The 20,120-nt window shown below is 45.3% G+C and overlaps 1 protein-coding gene across 1 annotated transcript in view; it reads left to right on the top strand.

The window, feature by feature from the left end:
• Positions 1-19,553, top strand: part of SLC1A3 (solute carrier family 1 (glial high affinity glutamate transporter), member 3) — a 71,059-nt gene extending 51,506 nt beyond the window's left edge. Inside the window, exons 3-9 of the mRNA XM_006761752.2 lie at positions 4,228-4,432; positions 7,684-7,726; positions 10,264-10,556; positions 13,104-13,337; positions 13,871-14,065; positions 15,636-15,770; positions 17,292-19,553. Coding sequence (XP_006761815.1) covers positions 4,228-4,432; positions 7,684-7,726; positions 10,264-10,556; positions 13,104-13,337; positions 13,871-14,065; positions 15,636-15,770; positions 17,292-17,496 — 1,310 coding nt within the window. The 3' untranslated portion in view covers positions 17,497-19,553. The remainder of the gene's footprint in view (positions 1-4,227; positions 4,433-7,683; positions 7,727-10,263; positions 10,557-13,103; positions 13,338-13,870; positions 14,066-15,635; positions 15,771-17,291) is intronic.
• The last annotated feature ends 567 nt before the right edge of the window (positions 19,554-20,120 follow it).

The following is a 20,120-nucleotide window of genomic DNA, read 5'->3' as shown; positions in this document are numbered from 1 at the left end:
CCAGAGGGCAGCACGCTCATCCTTGGTCTGCATGAGTGAGACACAGGAAGGCGGCTTCTTGGGGGCGGTGGGCACCCGAGGACATAGGAAGAGAAGATGCTAGAAAGACCAGAGCGCATGGTTCCTTTTGAAAGCCTCTACCATTACCTGATGGGGTATATATCAGTGTTTGCAAGCTTTTCATTTTGTTTGCCAGAACCGATAAATAAAATATAAATGTATTTACACTGTGACCGGGCCACACTCCTACACACACACACACACACACACACACACACACACACACACACAGCTTAAATAATGTTTCACAGAACTGAGGCTTACGGAGGTCATACAGTACCAGGGCCAAAAGCGGGAACCAAGTGGTCTAACCTCAGAGCCTGAACTCTTTATCACTGTGGCAAATTTTTTTTTAAAAAAGAATGTACTTCTAAAATAGCCAGCGATTGGCTGTAATTTGAAATATTGCCTTGCCCTAGCCGGTTTGGCTCGGTGGATAGAGAGCGTCAGCCTGCGGACTGAAGGGTCCCAGGTTCGATTCCGGTCAAGGGCATGTACCTTGATTGCGGGCACATCCCCTGTGTGGGGTGTGTAGGAGGCAGCTGATCGATGTTTCTAACTCTCTATCCCTCTCCCTTCCTCTCTGTAAAAAATCAATAAAATATATATTTTTTAAAAAAGAAGGAAATATTGCCTTTTAGATTAAGCCCAGAGGCTATAACCTGCTTATAAATTGTGATTCAATATTCCCAACAATTTCTAACCTAACTTTTAAAGATTTGCCTTGTGTACCAGATGCATAGAATCAGAGAACTTTACTTTTTTATTTTTTTACAATCTAGTCTAGAAGGAGTCCAGCAGGAGATACTTCAGTGAAAAGAAGAATACACTGTAGCTGTAGGCAGAGACTCCATGGGATTTTTTCTTTTTAAATATATCTTTATTGATTTCAGAGAGGAAGGAAGAAGGAAAGAGGGAGAAACATCAATGATGAGAGAGAATCATAGATTGGCTGCCTCCTGAACGCCCCCTACTGGGGATCAAGCCCACAACCCAGGCATGTGCCCTTAACTGGAATCTAACCTCAGACCCTTCTGTCCATAGGCTAATGCTCTATCCACTGAGCCAAACCAGCTAGGGCAGAGACTCCATGGGATTTGTTTCATGCCCACCCCGAGCCCCTCACTGCCTTTCCTCTGAGCTCTTGGGCCCTCTGGCTCTCTCACCTTCCAGAAAGGTCCCATGTGCACTTGCTCCAGCACTGGGCTGCTGCTTTAGGACACAAGACCCCAGTTTTCGATCTGTAGCTATAAAGTGTACTGTATTTTTACCTTTCTTACTTAAAAGGGGAAAAAAGACATCACCTTATATTCAAATGAATATGGTACATGCTAGAGCTCACCCGTGAGTCCCCTTGCTGTGAGTTTGCCTATCTTGAAATTCTAGGAGGGTTGAGAGCATGCGGCTTTCATCAGATGAGTGTTTGAGAAGCCCACCCTGGAGAAAGGGTACATCTAAAATAAAATAAAAACGGAAACAACAATATTCTGGAACCAGCAGCTGCCATCCCCCCTCTTCCGTTGTTTCTGGGCCTGATCCAATGGCCCTGCACGAGTGCTGGAACGCAGTGAGGATGAGAAAGACAGTTCATAACAGAGGGCGCCTTCATTAGAGTTCATGTTTCAAAGCCAGGGACAGGAAGCATCGGACGACACGCAGTGAGACACATTGATGTGTGGGACATAGGTTTTTAGCAGAGGGAGAATAAAGTCCATACAAATCATAGAGCCTGGGGAAACTTGACATTATTTATATATTATTCTGTAATTCTTGGCTGAATACATATTTTATTTATCCAAGAAGCTATGCTAAATATTATGTCAGAAGAAATCTGACTTGAAATATAGACTTGCAGACTTCCACGTATGTATTTATGAAACACTTTCCCCATCTCCGCCCAAAAAAAACCATGAATTTGGTGTACATATGTTGTGCCGAACTGATTGCCAAAAGACTATCTTCATACATAAAAAGGCTAATGCATATGAACCCATTTGCATCAAGAAACTCTCTTCCATTCCTGTCTTTTCAAAGCGACTGCGGCCTACAATACCCAGCTCTCTGAATAGGTCTAGGTCAGGAACAGTGGGCGGGAGCATCAGAGAAGAGATGGTGTGAGGATGGACCGGCACACAGAGAAGGTGGAGGGAAAGAAAGCATCTCGGAGGAAGAAAGTACTGCTGCCTGGTACTCCTAGCAGAGATGTGCAGCTTATTGTGTCCATGCCGCTCGCCGGCCGAAGAAGCGCAGGCTTCAGTGGTGACAAGCTCATCCAACGATGGGAAGGAGAGAGGCTCCTCCTGAAGGAAAGTATTTGAAGCAGAGAGAAGTCAAGATGTTTTTGAGACGTGGTTCAGACAAGGATGCAATGGGGCATGGGGTACTCTGAAAACAGATTAGCTCATTTTTAATGCTGAAGTGTTGAAGTAGCGTCATCCCAATAAATGGATACTTACCCCTAGGGCAAAGAGTCAAGAAGCCAAGTTCATACACTAAAGCCAGAGTTGGCCTCCTGGTCTGTGGGAGCTGTAATTAGTTTTTTCAGGGGCAGAGGGTACAGTAAACTCAGTCACATAAGATCTGGGTTCACGTTCCCACTCCATTTTACTTGGTGTTAACTAAGGCCTCAGAGAGTTACTTAATTGTCTTTTAATCTGCCTTACAGGTTGTGGTTAGAAATAAGAATATATCAGGTACTAAGCAAGTGCTTACTGTGAAAAGGATAAGTGATATGATTCAAATACAAATGAAATTATAAATGGAAGTTCGTGGCTTTGATTCCCACATAAGCTCATTACCATTGTATTAAGATTCGGGGGCAAATCCAGCCAGTTATCTGGCAATCATGGACATGATTTTTTCATACTTTACCTTACTCTAAATATTTTGGTATGAACAGGTCACTACCTAAATGTTAAGCCACTATTAGAATCTGATACTGATCATTTAATTATAATACAACCTCATGTACTATTTCTAGAAACACCATTGTAAATAGTACAATGAACTATAATTGGATTATCCTATTATTGGATTTTGCTGTTTTAAAGGGAGGAAAAAGGAGGAGGGAAGAAAATAGCTAATGAAACAGAAGAGCCCATAATCTTATCTTTTGAGATTTTTGTGTCCTTTGCATGGTTTTTTCCATCTAGAGAGGCGTCAAGATCTGATCTGTTTGACAGGAAACCTTAAAAGTCATGCCTCCTAAGATAACACCTTGCCTGAGGTAATCTGTGAGCCTGTCCTGAAAGTGAGGAGAAGAATGTTTAACATGACATGAGGTACTCCAGGCCTGTGGAACAAGGTGATGGAAAGCAGGGTCCAAAAATGAGGACCACACCCAAATACTTCTTTATAAAAGTTTTGAATAGACGAGATGAAATGAAACAGCAAAGAAGCAATTGGAGAACTTAGGCCTTATAATTCAATTGTACTTTAAATACAAATTGAAGCATTCTAGCTGGTTTAGCTCAGTGGGTAGAGTGTCGGCCTGTGGACTGAAAGGCCCTAGTTCAATTCCGGTCAAGGGCATATGCCTGGGTTGCAGGCTCAATCCCCAGTAGGGGACATGCAGGGGGCAGACAATCCATGATTCTCTCTCATCGTTGATGTTTCTATTTCTCCCTCTCCCTTCCTCTCTGAAATCAATAGAAATATATTTTTAAAATAATAATAAAAATGTAATGGCAGTTAATCTGTGTGAGTCACCACAGTGCTTGGATTTGAGATATGCTTAGATTATCCTGCCTGAAAATGTTTGTAAGTCTCTCTTCATCCAAGAGCACATACATGTACACGTACACACACACAACATACTACTTACTATTCACACTCATAGCTTCTCCAACTACTGGTAGTGGTAACCGAGGAAAGAATTTTATAGCTTATTCAAATCATTCAAGAGACATGTGAAATCAACTCTTGAGGCAGAAAACGGGTGATTGTGTGTTTGCGGGGCAGCTGGTGCTTGGCCATTCTGTGGCTTTTCCCCTTCACCTGAGATGCCCTGATTAAATTTGCCACCAAGTTCTCATACATGTATGAAATCCCATTGTCAGGTGGGATGCGCGTGAGGACGTGTAGAAGGAGATACTGTTCCCACTCCCTTTCTCTGGAGAATTCCCTGGACTGACTTCCTGAGAATCTCCTTCTGTTTGCCTTCACCAGGAATGGCGGCTCTGGATAGAAAGGCATCGGGGAAGATGGGAATGCGCGCTGTAGTCTATTACATGACTACGACCATCATCGCCGTGGTGATCGGCATAATCATTGTCATCATCATCCATCCCGGGAAGGGCACAAAGGAGCACATGCACAGAGAAGGCAAGGTTATACAAGTGACGGCTGCAGACGCCTTCCTGGACTTGATCAGGTACGTCCTCGCAAGCCCGTCCCGTCGGGTGCATTTTGACCACCCAACCCCTCTTATTTGGGGGAGCTGATCAAGCCCTGAAAGTGGGGTCCAACTGAGCCCGCCTTGCTGGCTTAAAATGGCCGCGTCTTTACTTTGTTCTAACAGAAATTAAAGTTCGGATCCATATCAGTCTTATGTAGAAGAGGTCAGAAGAGCAAGGAGTGGACATAGATGGATTTTGAGAGCCCTGCTTTCAGGATTTAAATCTGATCACTCAGTTCCCCTCTCAACCCTGCAGCTCACCTTGGAATATTAATAATTCTTTACTTACTTTTCTCAAGTCTTGCTTTTTAAGGCTAGTTTTTATTCAAGTGTAGCCTGTTTGGACTCTTCTAATTCAGAACCTGTGATCTGTATTATCATTCATTATACATAACAATTTCTTTCCAAAAGGGACTCTAGAGATCATCTAGTCATTTCTATTTCAAGTTTTTTGTGTGTGTTTTTTTCTGTTTGTTTTTTTGCACTGTTTATGAGAATGGAGTTGGCCGATCAGTAATAAAAGGTTAAAGGATGACTTCTTTAGCATTAGTTTCTGTACAAAACACACACTGATTACAATTGAGTCTTATCTAATATTGAAACAGACTTGGTGATAGAATTGTTCTTACATGGAACTATGACTTATGTCAAAGTTTGATCCTGGAACCTCCTGCTTGCTCGCTCTACCTTTGCATCAGTCAGGTCCTGGCAGGAAGCATATTGCATTTTCAAAAGGATCACTGAAAGGGACTTGCACCGGTGCAGGCAGAGTTAAGGGAACTTATAAGGGATGGTGGGACACCAGGGGACTAACAGCAATAGGAAACTGTTCTGTTACTACCTCTAGTCTGAGGGAGAAAGGCAGGAACTGTTACTGGAACTCAGGAAGAGCTGTGGCCGTGGGAAAGGCCCTGGGGAGATGAGCTATAGCTCTAGTGTAGAGGGAGGGAGCTGCTGCCCAACCTGTTAGAGAGAGAGCTGGAAGAATATGAACACCCACTTCTCTCTCTCCTACTCTGTGATCTTTCAGTGATGGCGAACCTATGACACGCGTGTCAGAGGTGACACGCGAACTCATTTTTTGGTTGATTTTTCTTTGTTAAATGGCATTTAAATATATAAAATAAATATCAAAAATATAAGTCTTTGTTTTACTATGGTTGCAAATATCAAAAAATTTCTATATGTGACATGGCACCAGAGTTAAGTTAGGGTTTTTCAAAATGCTGACATGCTGAGCTCAAAAGGTTCGCCATCACTGGTCTAGACAAACCCAACAGGAAGCCATAGGCAAGAGAACCCACGTGCTGTAGTCCTGTGTCAGCCTCCCAGGGCACAGAGCAGCATGGAGGGTGGATCTAGAAGGGCAAATGGAAGATATCCCAGCACAGGCCTCTAAATTCCCACCTGCTTGGCATCCCCCACCCACCATGTAACCCCACCCAGACTGTCAACCCCAAACCTAGCCCTTTCCTCCCTTCCTTATAAACTTATTGGCAACGTAACTGGTGTACCAATCCTAGATACCAACCCTATGGGGATCCCCATTGATCATCTGAAGAAAACTCCTCCTAGAGATTGTATCTCATATGCCAACTCAGCAACCGGGTCTGTGACAGGTGGATTCAACAGGGAGTTGGGGAGCAGAGGGCCTCTTTGGCCACACTTCTCAATTCCTACTGTGGGTGACTTTGTACCGTCTGTAGGTAAGCATGACCCAGCTTCCCAGGGCCTCTTCTTGAAAGTCTTGTTCAGGGAGTTAATTGCAAAGACCTGAAGATAACAAGCTACCCTATACAATTTCATATCAAGTTGTCACCCAGTAGCTATCTCTTATTCTGTTCATACAGTTAATTAAGGCTTTTCACCATTTTTTTCATAACTATTTATCCTCAGGTAGCTTGAATTAGAAGTATTTTATATAATCTCTTTCAGTTCAGTTTCTATTCCTTGTTTGAAGAGTTGGGATCTTGTCATTCCCAATCTGGTTGACCCATCAGAGTACCATATGTTCTGCCCTTCCTTGCTGCAGTGGTAACTATGTGACTAACCTATTCCCACCCAGTCACGTGGCTTAAACATTCATCCTAGAATCTCCTGAACTCACATTTCTCTTGAGGATTATAGAATCAGAGCCATAGGGTGTAGATGGAAAAAGGATGGTCTAGGCCAGTGGTCGGCAAACTGCGGCTCTTGAGCCACACGCGGCTCTTTGGCCCCTTGAGTGTGGCTCTTCCACAAAATACCACGTGCGGGCGTGCATGTACAGTTCGATTGAAACTTCGTGGCCCATGTGCAGAAGTCGGTATTTTGTGAAAGCCACACTCAAGGGGCCAAAGAGCAGCATGTGGCTCGTGAGCCGCAGTTTGCCAACCACTGGTCTAGGCAGTAGGAAGAAAGGTATAAGAATTTCTAAACTTCAAATATGACTTTTACAGCATACAACTGCTACAATGTCAGACTCTACAACTGCCTGGCCATGTCTCCTTCCCCCACAGTCTTCACTCTTGGAGCTCTTATTAGAGTGTAAGCCCATTTCCTCCTTAACAGATGAGTCACTGAGACTAAATGGGTGCCATGACTTGACCAAGGTCACACATCTGGTTAGAGACTCCTCAGCTAGAGTGTGGCTCCTTATCTTCTCCCTGCCATAAATTCAAACACTGCTCGGAGGAAGTGACAGATCTTACCACAGAGGCCTCAAGGTCAAATGTTGTGGTCCTTCCTCCCATTAGTCAACAGAAGAGCCTCAGAAGCTCCAGCAATTCAGTGTCAATGTCCCATCCCCCAGTGGACCTCCAGGAGTAACTCTTGGAGAACAAAATCCCACAGTCTGACCATGACATGGCACCATACCACAGTGGCCATTACTGAATAATAACTGCAATTAACCAGAATGCTTTTGACAAAAGGCATTTCTATCCTCACTTTGATTCTTCCAAGGAACAGGGTTTTGATAATATATTGTCTGAACGAAGAATCCCATTGTCTGACAAGAGGATGGGTGAGTTAAATTTGGGACTTCCCTGAAAAATATGAACTACATGGGCCACACTTAGGGATGATCATATGCCGCATTTTAAGTCATAAAAGCCGCCAAAATCTTTCTCTTTTTCCATTTGCTGCTTAGCTCAATGCAGTTTTCCCTTAGGCAGAATGAAAAGGTATTTAAGGCATTAACTTATTATTTGGGAAAATTTTTCAAGTGACTGTTATCTTCTTTGCAGGAATATGTTCCCTCCAAATCTGGTGGAAGCCTGCTTTAAACAGGTAAACACTCTACAGCTACTAATTACCTTAGTGATTCCTCTGTGGCACACCAACACAGTGGGACCCTCTTTTATATTTTATTTTTGTCCATATCTCTGCAATAAGAAACAACATCTCCACCAGATGGGAAAGTACTAGAGTTTTCTAATGAATTTAGGAAGCAAGGGTGGGTCTTACCTTACACTGAATGCTTATTAGTTGCCAAATGCTGCATGTCTTACAAAGAGCTTATTGAATCTCTGTTATTTATACAAAGGCTAATCAGGACACTCCCTCTCTCTTCCCACCCCCACCTCCCACACACACAAGCCCACCAGCAGGCAAACTCCAATATGAAATGCATTTACAAGCTGTTTTAAAGGTTACGGAGATTATTCAAGTTTCTGGATTTGATTTTTTTAAAATCATTGGGCCATTTTTTAAAAAGTCTGCTAAAGGCTTATGGATTCTAAAGGAGCAACCATATCAGAAGGAAATGGAATCTTTAGGAACTGAGCGCCACATAAGTATGACGGATGTCATTGTCTTCATTTCATTGATGAGGCAGCTCATCGAGGATAACTCGGGGGTTATATGTATAACCGGCACAAGCTCTCACAAGTAGTAAATGACAGACCCCGATTCACATCCATTGTATTGACTCCAAATTCTGTCATCTTTCTGCTCCAACAATCTGCTTCCTAGGAAGGGATACCCCACCTGGAGGCTATAGTGAGCTCCAGTTCCTGTTAGCCTCCGATATCGAAGCAACTCCTGGCCCTCTGTGTTTTGAATACAAATACATTTTACTATTGGGGAGAAACTCCGTAAAGTTCATTCTAACCTCACTTGAATGAAAAAAAAAGCTTTGTTGCCCAGATATTAAAAAGGAAATAATTAGACTTTCTGGGTTCGATAATAGTTCCCAAACATTTTTCCAGATGGTGTCAGTTTGCCTGCATTATAAGACCCTAACCCCTCTGCTTAGGATCGGTAAAGCCAACAAAACAAACTCCCACTTCATGAAGGACCAAGTTTTAGACTTATAAGCCACCCTTTGTTTTTCTCCCCCTTTTTAAAAATTCTATTGACTATTTTTAATAGGTAATGCATGCACACACTGCAAAATTCCAACAGAACCCTTTCTTTAAAAAAAAAAAAAAGAAGAAGAAGAAGAAGACCATGAAGCCAAAATCTAATTCCTTTTATTCAAAAACAACTGTAACCATAAATAAAAAACCCTTTTCAATCTGACCAGCCAAACCCAGTACTCTGGGGCTGGCTCTTCTAGTTAGTCAGCTGGCACTGGGCGACATCAAAAATGCTGGTTTCTGGCAGCACTGGGGAAAGTGCTGATGACTCGTGGAGATTTCTTGCACTTGGTTTTGGATTCCCTTTACAGGATTTTGAGGGGGAAGCAAGTATAGTTTCCCAGAAATTGCCTGTGGCTGCAATTTCTTCATCAACATGAAGGCCAGAAATTCTCACATTAAAATCATAGAGGGATGGGGGCTTTATTTGGCAATACATTTTATTTGGTAATATACTTTATAGCTCCTGTCTGGAATGTTTAGGATCTATGGGGAAAGACCACCTTCTGAATAAAAGCAGAAATACCACTAGGGACTTGAGAAGTGGGTTCAACTATTAATCAAGCACCTGTTCTTAAGAACTGATATTCTCAGGGATGCTTTAAAGACTGCTGTTTGGAGATTTAAGAATTTTAATACCCACTGAAATCTCCAACTGAGTCTAGTCAGTGAAGGGCCCTGTTATTGAGCACCATTAGCCACCATTAGTTTAGTACTTTAAAATTTACAAGGTGTTCTCATATATTCTATTTAATTTGATCATCATAACAACCCTGTGAGGTAGAACCATCACAGTTATCCCTGTTCCACAGCTGAGGAACATGAGCAAAAAGACGTTAGGTGATTTGTCCATAATCCCATAGCATAAACCCATTGAGGGTAAAGGGATATTGTGAATATTTGGGTTTATAGTGTTTTTTTTTAAAGCTGTTATACTCATTTTATTAGGGCTTCAGAATAAAGCAAAAGCACATCTGTATATTTAGTTAAACATCTTCAACCAGATATATCTTTCCTATGATGGTTTGTTATGTGTGTGTGTGTGTGTGTGTGTGTGCTGAGGAAGTAGTAGGGGTTTGTCAGAGATTAGATAGATAGATAGATAGATAGATAGATACTTTCTTTTAAAAAATATTTTTATTGATTTCAGAGAAGAGGGAAGAGGGAGAGAGAAATAGAAACATTAATGATGAGAGAAAAATCATTGATTGGCTGCCTCCTGCATGCCCCACACTGGGGATTAAGCTCACAACCCTGGCATGTGCCCTAACCAGGGATTGAACCGTGACCTCCTGGTTCATAGGCCCACAGTCAACCACTGAGTCACACCAGCCAGGCAATAGATACTTTCTATAACACTATTATTTGACTGCAGAGTAATGTGTATAATATAAAATTTTGGACAACAGAAAAGTATAAAGCAGAAAAAAATCACCTTTAATCCCTGTTGTGCCTTTTCCTTTTAAGTTTAAAACCAACTATGAGAAGAGAAGCATTAAAGTGCCCGTTCCGTCTAATGAAACGCTCCTGGGTGCCGTGATCAACAACGTGTCGGAAGCCATGGAGACACTTTCCAAGATCACGGAGGAGATGGTCCCGGTCCCCGGCTCCGTGAACGGGGTCAATGCGCTGGGCCTGGTCGTCTTCTCCATGTGTTTTGGCTTCGTGATTGGAAACATGAAGGAGCAGGGCCAAGCCCTGCGGGACTTCTTCGACTCTCTCAATGAGGCCATCATGAGGCTGGTGGCAGTGATCATGTGGTGCGTATTTCCACGTGCTGAATATGCCCTGTTCAAGATGCGTGTTGCCGTCAGCACGGGTTCTGTTCTGAGGACGATGCCATCAGGCAGGGTGGCCATTGCAATGATCTCATCCTGATAAGCACAAGAAAAGCAATGACTCCTCCCCCACTCCCCCCGGAAAGGAAGATAGAAATATCAATGATGAGAGAGAATCATTGATCGGCTGCCTCCTGCACACTTCCCACTGGGTATCGAGCCCACAACCTGGGTGTGGGCCCTGACCAGGAGTCAAACAATGATCTCCTGGTCTACACTCAACCACTAAGCCACACCAGCCGGGCAAATCAGTGATTTTCTGGGCGTGCAGTGGTCTTGAACCCATCTGTACACCTCTCTTAATAACTTTGCTTCCCTGTTTTTGAAAGGCGTCAACTCCTTTATCCCGTGCTGATGGGATCCCCTCTCTCATTCCCCAATTTTAAATCTCCTTAGTTATTCGTGTAAGGCATATTTATCGAGTGTCTACTATATACCAAGCATATCCTGCCAGGCACTATGGATATAGCCATGAAGAAAACATATAAGAATATCCTGGATCTCACATTCTTTTAAGGGAGACAGAAGATAAACAAACAAATCAACCATATGCTTCAGTCACAGGTGCTGTGCATAAAAAAATAAAAGCAGCTTTTGTTTTATGTGATGTGATGTGATTAAAAAGTGACTGGGGAGGAGGCATCAAATTTGCCTTGAAAAGGCCTCTGAGGAGGTGACTTTTTTGCTAAGACCTGACTGACCAGGCGAAGACAACCATGCCAGGTACCAGGGGAAGAGCATTCCCAGTAGCAGGAGAAACAAACGTAGAGGCCCCTGGGCCCCCAGAAAAACTCTGACCCCCTGGTCTGTTTGAGCCCTAAGAAAGAAACCCAGTGTCTGCTGATGCCTGAGGCGCTCCGGGGCAGTAGTATAGAGGGCCAAGCCACAACTTATCACAAACGCCCTTCAAATGAAGTGGGGAGCAAGGGGCAAAGGAAAAGACTAAATCCAAAGAGGAACGTTGACCTTGAAAAGTAAATTCTCTCCAGTGGGGAGAAAGCCCTTTGATTGCTTTAACCTTTATTTTTAATCCAGACGCCTGCTTGGCACCTGAGGCAGGAAGCCATCCATTTCTGAGACAAATACTCACCAACAGGATTAGAAATATTCTTTGTCTTTATTGCCACCAAAGCCAGAGACGTTCATTTTTCAGGGGTTTCCACAAGATGGACATGAAAACTCGGGCACAAAGACCGGTCAGAATGTGGTCTCCACAGGAGCCCCCAGATGAAATCCTGGGGGCCCTCCTTTGAAATCCTGGCAGGGCTGAAAGTGGGCATTTGTCTTCATATTATTAAAATGCCTGCACCTTTCACCTCTTTTATGAAAGGAGCCCATTCAGGGCTGCTGAATGAACCTCACATGGCGCGTTTCTCGCTGTGCATTTTGCCTGCACATTCAACGTCGAGTTATTCAACATTTCTGCAAGCAGGTTATCTTGTAATTCCCTGGCCTGTGTTTTCAAAGGACTTCTAAAGGCAGCATTGTATTTTTCTATCTGAAATGTGTTGCCCCCACTTCCCAGCAGCCCCCTCTCCTTCGGAGCACTGGCCTCTCAGGTGCGGGTCATGTGAGTTTGGTTGTCCTTGACTGCCCACGTCGGAGGAGGTCGAGTGCTGGGCAGCGGGTCCTTTAAGCAGCCGGGGTGTTTGAACGTGTACAAGCCATTCTTTGTCTCCGGCGTTCATTCTTGCTGAGTCTACGGGGGAAGGATCGCAAGGGGCAGTAGCCGCCTGTGGCTAATCATTACTTAATGAGAACACCTGCAACCTGGTTGTGGCGGATACATGCGTGTTATTCATTTCAATAGCTCTGAATTTAGTTTATGGTTGCCTTCTACACGTGGCAAGCGGTACTGGTTTTCCATTGGCACTGTAACAAAATCTCCTCTTAGGAGAACTTTGAGTAAAAGAGTTGAAGATGAATATGAAGTAATAATGTGAGTCGTGTGTAAGGTGGGAAGAACTAAGAACGGTGTCCTGGAATGAGAGAGCTGCCTGCCAGTCCAAGACACTGACGGGCACCGTGCGCCTCTTGCTGTCGCTTGGGGCTTGGGCTCTGCGGGGGGGGAAATGTGTCCTAAAGTCTGGGTTTGGGTGGGTTCTGGCGGTTCAGAGCACCTAGCGGGGAGCAGGAGGCAGCGAAGTGGGTGGCATCTAGGGACCCAGATGTAGAGAGAATTATCTAGGAGAAAAGAGGTGGGTAACCAAACCTCTGTCCTTGTCTTTTCTTACCAATGAACCTAGAGAAATTCTGGGTGAGAGGAAGGCCTAATTCCGCAGTGTTTATATTTAAATTTATATTTAAAAAAGAAAAGAGAGAAGCACACATTTTCTCCGAGCGCTAACAGCGGTCCTGGGTGGGAAGGTTTGGCTAGAACTCTGTGCCACTTTCTCTCCTCCCTGGGTCCCTTCTGCAGCCGGGCCTGTTGGCAATCAGAGTGCCGACTGTCCCGTATCCTCCGCACAGGTACGCCCCCCTGGGCATCCTCTTCCTGATTGCAGGCAAAATAGTTGAGATGGAGGACATGGGCGTGATCGGGGGCCAGCTGGCCATGTACACCATGACGGTCATCATCGGCCTGCTCATCCACGCCGTCATCGTCCTGCCCCTCCTCTACTTCTTGGTGACGCGGAAAAACCCTTGGGTTTTCATCGGAGGGCTGCTGCAGGCGCTCATCACGGCGCTGGGAACCTCCTCCAGGTGTGTGTGTGGCTTACTCCTGTTGGAACATGGACCTCAGACTTGACTGTGAGCCAGAATCCTGGGGTTCAGGTGGAGGGCCTGAATCCTGGGGACCCTGGTGGGGAGGGCAGGTTTAGACCTCCAGGCGTAGGAATTGGCATTTTCACTCCAGATGCTAATCAGACTCCCTTTGGGATTCAAGGGATGGCTGGCTATATACCTGGGGGGGGGACAAAATGGAAACAGACTCTCCTTCCCGGACTCTCCTTCCCGTTGAGCTGGCCTGAGGGAGAGATGGCAGTCACCTGGCCCAGGCTGTGGTGACGGGAAATGATGACAAGTGAGGCCTCACAGAGGATCCAGAGGCAGGAGAGTTGCCAGGGGACCCAATAAGAGGACCACCACTGTTCCTGACCAGGCTCCCCTAATTCTATGGGCGCGGACTCACTTCCTTGAGCAGGAAGGAACTCTGTGTCCAAAACACCAAACACTCAGGCCCGGTCCGCACCATCAGGATGGTCAGCTGACATGCCCTGTGTTACTGTCCTCAGCTCGGCCACCCTGCCCATCACCTTCAAGTGCCTGGAAGAGAACAATGGTGTGGACAAACGCGTCACCAGGTTCGTGCTCCCGGTGGGGGCCACCATTAACATGGATGGGACCGCCCTCTACGAGGCTCTGGCTGCCATTTTCATCGCTCAAGTTAACAACTTCGACCTGAACTTTGGACAGATTATTACGATCAGGTACAAGGAAAGTTCTACACATTTTCTTAAGAATCACTTTCAATGATGAGACAGTGATCAGGGATCAGGTGAAGAAACTGGTGGGAAGGGACTCACACGTAAATGGGAGGTCAGGGTTTGTGGGAATAGGTTTATTTTTGATATTTAGTTATTTTTCCTTACTGTTTTTTTAATTACAGATGTGCATATTCATTAATCATGAAAGTCTAATAATATAGAAATGTATAAGGTCAAACATGAAGCTGGCCTGCCACCAGCACTCCCCACCATGCTGTAGGTGGCACTGTGCATGTTTGTTGTATAAAGAATCTTGCTTATGCGGAGACATACACACCCTTTTATTTGTGGTTAATGGAATCACACCACACATAGCACTTGCCACTTGATTGATCTACTTATTAGTATATCATCTATAAATATACCTAGCTCTTTCTCTTTGAAGAAATACACAGATATATGTAATACATAGAAATAGAAAAATACATCTTTCTGCAGAACAGATAGTATGGATATTTCTCACTCTAGTTTTAAAAGGCATTAAAAAATGAAGTAACAGTGACTTCAGTAAGACAGAACTGCGTTTCTCTCGTGTGGGGCTCTGCTCCACAAGCCCTCGTGGCTGGGAGATGTTCCATGTGTACCAGGCCCAGGCCTGTGGTTCCATTGTCCCTGGGGCGTTACCCTCACCCAGATGGTCCAAGGTGGCTCATCGCCACCTCCAAATGTTAGCCATAGGGAAGAAGAGGCGGTGCACAGTCTGCTTGATCACTGTCATGCATGTCTCATTGGCCAGAGCTGTGTCTAAAGGAGTCCAAGGGAGGCTGGGAAATGTAGTCTTCACTCTGAGCAGCCATACACCAGCTACAAATCCCAATACCATGGAAGGGGACCAATGTGGGGGATCCATGAACAGTCTCTTATTACTTTATCAATACTTTACACCTAGGTAAGACTCAACTACTTTTAAAACACGTTCACATTCTCACACCCGCCTATCAAATAGGCATTTAACAAACGGAGCCCCAGACAAGGGTATGTGCCTTACAAACTGGGTCCACACTGTCTCCATACAAAACATTTATAATTCTACAGAACTTAGTTCATAATCATTTTGCTTTTTCATTGATGAATCTGATTTTCTTCTGACCTCATTAACCATGCAAGTTCCGTATGTTTACAGTCCTCCACATGGACAGAGAAATTCTTAGAAACAATTTGTTATTGAACTATGCAGTATTTTAGACCTTACAAAATACGTTCAGGTACGTGAGAAGTCTATAGCCACCAGTTTCTTCATTTAGAAATGGCAATCATAATAGGACCGACTCCCTGAAGGTGGTTGAGGATCAAATGAGCTAAGCCATGTCTAGCATATCAGATGGCACACAATAAGCCATTCATAAATGGTAGTGAACGTGAGGGTTAGTTCAATGGGTTTCCTACAGGCTCACGGTTTTCTAAAGCACGTCCTCGTCTGTTCGCTTGGCAAGTCAGACGTTGCGCTGGGTGTTTGCAGGGCAGTGGGGGATTTTCGTACAAATGGTTTCTGTTTGGGAACTTCTTTTAACAGCATCACAGCCACGGCGGCCAGCATCGGGGCAGCTGGGATCCCTCAGGCAGGCCTGGTCACCATGGTCATCGTGCTGACCTCTGTGGGCCTGCCCACCGACGACATCACGCTCATCATCGCGGTGGACTGGTTCCTGTGAGTAAGCTCGGACTGTGTCGGCTGCTGCCGTAGGGCGCCCCCCTGTCAGCCTAGGGCATAGGGCACCTGGCACGCCTGCCAGAAGGGCTCCCCAGGGAGGGGCAGCCAGGCCAGCTATTAAATTGTCTTTATCGCTTGAGCCCGAGCCCCAGACGCCAGGTGGGTTCAGTCCCTCAGCAGCCTGTGGGCACATGTGGCTGCTGCACTTCTCACTCCATAAAGCCACTCGGGGATTGGGAAACCCGCCGTCCGCAGAGCCAGCACAAGCCAGCAAGGCCCTTTCTGGATTGCACAACCTTCCCGCGGCGGGAACAGAGCGGCAGGCCTCCCTCCACGCTGGCCGGGCCGTCCTCCTGTGCTTCCGTTCCAATGGCGTGATGGGCAAGAGGGTCCCCTCTGAGCCCAGCAGGGAGCGGCAGCCCGGCAGGCACTGGGGGGAGAGCCAGCACCCTTACGTGGAATTGACTTTGGCTCTGGGGAAGGTTCCAACAAGGACCCTCCAGGCCCCACTCCTCACCCTTCCAGCTGACATCCTCCGCCTGTTTTCTCTCATAAGTCCCCATCCACTTGCAGCAATATCTCCCCGGGTTCCCAAAGTGAATGCCTGCAGGGACACTGTCCAGGCGGAGTCAACACAGGTTGACGTCACCAGGTCTAATGACCCCAGAGCCCTACTGTGTGCCCACGGCAGGACGGGTGCAGCGGTTGGGGGAGATCAGCTGCGAGCATGAGTTCCACGTCACGTGGATCTGTGTTCACATCCTGGCTCTGTGACACGGGGCAAGTTACCCAGCCACCCTGGCTTCTCCTCTCATCTACGTGGGTCATCTGTATCAACACGTAGCAGATTAGAAAAACAGAAAGTCTTAAAATGTGGCCTTCATCTAAAGGTTACAATAATAAATCTGTGACATGTGAACATACATCACATTTTTATGAGAAAAATCATTTTCCAAACCAAAAATTTAGTGGAAAGAATGATATCATTTTACATTTCTGCAAATCACCTTAATGTCTGGCTTTAATGCAAGACGGCTGGGGTCTCCCGGCTGCTTCTGTATTCAGTCGGTTGCATCTTTTGTTGTAGTCTTTGCAAAACTCTGCTAGACATGCTTGAGGAGATGAGAGTTAAAAGGGCAAATGACCTCCTAGCATTATTATGAAAATAGTTTTGGCCTCAGGGACACCCAGGGGGTCTCTGGACTATACTTTGAGAACCGCTGGTGTAAAGGAAGGTGAGTTGTAGGAAAGAGAATCAAAGAGAAATTTTAAATAAAAGGAGAAAGGGAAGGATCATTCCCCACTGTTGGTACTCTAGTAACTGAAAATTAATCATCTATAGGTCCTTATAACTTGTAATAACTGCTATTATAAAAGCGATGTTTAGATTATATAATGAGGTTGGGGGATACACCACGCAGAATTTTAAGAGATGCTTCCAAACTTCCTGGGGGTTTCAAAACACGAGCTGGAGTCACCTAATGGAGCCTCATTGTTCCTTCTCCCCGCCTTCCCCAGGGACCGCCTTCGCACCACCACCAACGTGCTGGGAGACTCCCTGGGGGCCGGCATTGTGGAGCACTTGTCTCGACATGAACTGAAGAACCCCGATGTGGAGATGGGTAACTCAGTGATCGAAGAGAACGAAATGAAGAAACCCTATCAGCTGATTGCCCAGGAGAGCGACGCTGAGAAACCCATCGACAATGAAACCAAGATGTAGACTAACAGAAAGAAGTGCTCTCTTGAGCACCAGGGTTTGAAAACCATAACAAAATGTTTCCATCTCGTTACAGCTTATCCTCTCCAGGAAGCCCCTTACTCCCTGTCCTCCCAACTCTGGTAGGATTTGCAAGTGCGCATCCAAACACGAGGGAGGGTGTGGCAGCGGCCAGCATGTGTAGTGTTCATCCCGCATTCGAAGGTTTCAAGTCATTTCATGTTAGTCTTCTCTAAGAAGGTACCGAGATTTAAAAAAAAAAATAGTCTTGATCAGATTTTGCAAGTTTATGTGACACACAATCCTGTAAATGTGATTTTTTTATAAGTTAGAGTCAAGCAAATAGTAGGTTAAACATGCGCTTAAATCAACTTTCAAACTTTGAAAGTCCTTCAGAACACACTTCAACTTTAGGATCAAAACAGAACAACTTGATAAACTGCACTTGGCTTTCAGTTGGACAGAAGGCTTTTCTCCCCTTTCTGTCCTGATTTGTGTGTTTGTTTTATTAGTAGCAGGACCATATGAATCCACACCTAGCACAGCTGTGAGGAGGTGCATAAAGTGAACTTTCCATGTGGCCATGGGCAAGTTACGTGTTATCTCTAGGCCTCAGTGTCCTCATCTGTAAAATGGGTGAGTTCCCTAAACGCCTTCGTGGTCACTTGTAACCCAAATATCCTGTCCTCTATTTCCCCTGGGAACATCCAGTAGCAAGCATCATCCCATGGATGTTGATGGGGAATGAACGCTTCTGAGTAGGGCCAGGATGTGGTGTGGGTTGCCAGGTCCTGTATACAAAATGTCAGCTGTACACGTCACCAGGTCAGAGGAGGCGTGGAATTATTCACAATCTCTCCACTCAGTTCTTCCCGACGGGGAGTTTTCCCTTCTTCCTACCCTTCCCTGGACTGGTCTGGGAAGGATATTTCCCACCACTCCTCAACTGACGGTAGACTTTTAGAAACTAAAATGTAAGACTAGCAACTAGCGAGGGTGCTCGTGGTCTTACTGTGGAACAGGAAAGAGCCAGCTAGGGAAGAACAAAGCAGAGTTGACATTCGAAAGAGAGGATTTTTAAGTATCAAGGTTATATAGAGGTCATCTTTAAGGAAGAATTTTTTAATGAAAAAGGTTCTTTTTTTTTTTTTTTTAACCAGAAACACTTTTTCTCTTCAGTTCAGAAACATTCCTCAAGGAAGTCTGCATATCAGAATATGAGATTCCTTGTTATATATTTTAAACAAGTCAAACGAATGAGCGCTCTCTCTAATAGAGGTCTGTGAGCTGGGTGGGTGGTCTCCCATTTGAAAAGGTTTTGGACTATCATCAAAAGTTCTTGGAATGAGGGAAACAAGATATGTCTTTGTGTTGGAATTCCACCTAACCATTCAAAACCTTCCGCTGGAGTGGGGTTTTGCTTGGTTTTATTTGTGTCCCTGAGAGAAATGGTAGGCGAGGAATCAGTATAAAGACATGGTCAATGTGGTTCCAAGAAAAAAACGGCCGGGGCGTTGGTTCAGGCAAGGCAGCTCCCGGGTTTAGAGATTAATTTTTCCCCCCTGAGGAACATCCGGCCACATACATGGAGCGGGAGCTGTCGGACGGTGCCAGCCAGCGGTGTTTGAGTTTCTGACCGAACATGGTGGAGGGTGGACTTAATGATGCTAACAGACTGAGAAGCTAGACATGCGTCCTCCGGTTTGCAATTAGAGAGATTTGTATATAGACTCCGAGCATTATGTATGCGTAAAAGTTAACATTAGGCCGGTGTGCAGTAACCCTTTAATGTCGAGGCTCTATTTGGGGAACACGCTACAGAAGTTCCTGTGCGCGATGTCATCTTACACCGGTAGAGCAAGAATTAATCGTGTCAAATGACTTGTTACGCGACGTGATCACTTTTATACACTAACCATTTCTTAGGGAGCTGAGCGCAAGGCCTCTAGGCCGAGCCTCTCGCCCGCCCATCACAGGCTCTGCGGGGTCACGCACCCAGGTGGGCGGGGAGCCTTACCTTGTAGATGTATTTTCAATAAAGAAAAACTAGTTTTACATGACACCTGTGCACGTTGTTATTGTTATTCTCCCTGAAGGAAAACAAGCTTTCCTTTCAGGAAAGTCTCGCAGAGAGCTCTGAGCAATGTTTTATTTCTTTTACGAGCTAAAATCTATTCAGGACCAGGTCGGGGAGCTGGGCACAAGGAAATGAGTTAAAAAAAAAAAAAATCAAAACCCTCTCCCTGCCCACCTCTGAGATCTGGACTGGGAACAGGAGGGCGGGGAGTGAAGCATTTCTCAGACAAACCAACCATTTCCACGTTGACATGAGAAAAGCGGAATGCCACCGTCGGTTCTTCTGGAAAAAGTGATTTCCTGTCTGATCTTGAGATCAGGGAGGTTTACCTATGTGATTACGGCTGCCACTTGTGAAAGCTGCACGCGGTCCTCACGGAACAGGTCAGACACAGCCATCGTGCTGGTGAGTTCTCGTCGTGAGGACGGACTTGGGATGCCCGGCCCTTTCCCATCCGGCCTTTTAATAGATAACTGGCAGGCGGAGTCCTGAGGGCCCAGGCCGGGCTTGCGTCTGGAGACCGTTTAATCCGACCCTCTGCCTTCAGGAC

Source organism: Myotis davidii, unplaced genomic scaffold, assembly GCF_000327345.1.
Source record: "Myotis davidii unplaced genomic scaffold, ASM32734v1 scaffold496, whole genome shotgun sequence".
Lineage (NCBI taxonomy): Eukaryota > Metazoa > Chordata > Mammalia > Chiroptera > Vespertilionidae > Myotis > Myotis davidii.
The sequence above is the reverse complement of the archived record's forward strand: the minus strand, read 5'-3'. Positions and strand labels throughout refer to the sequence as shown.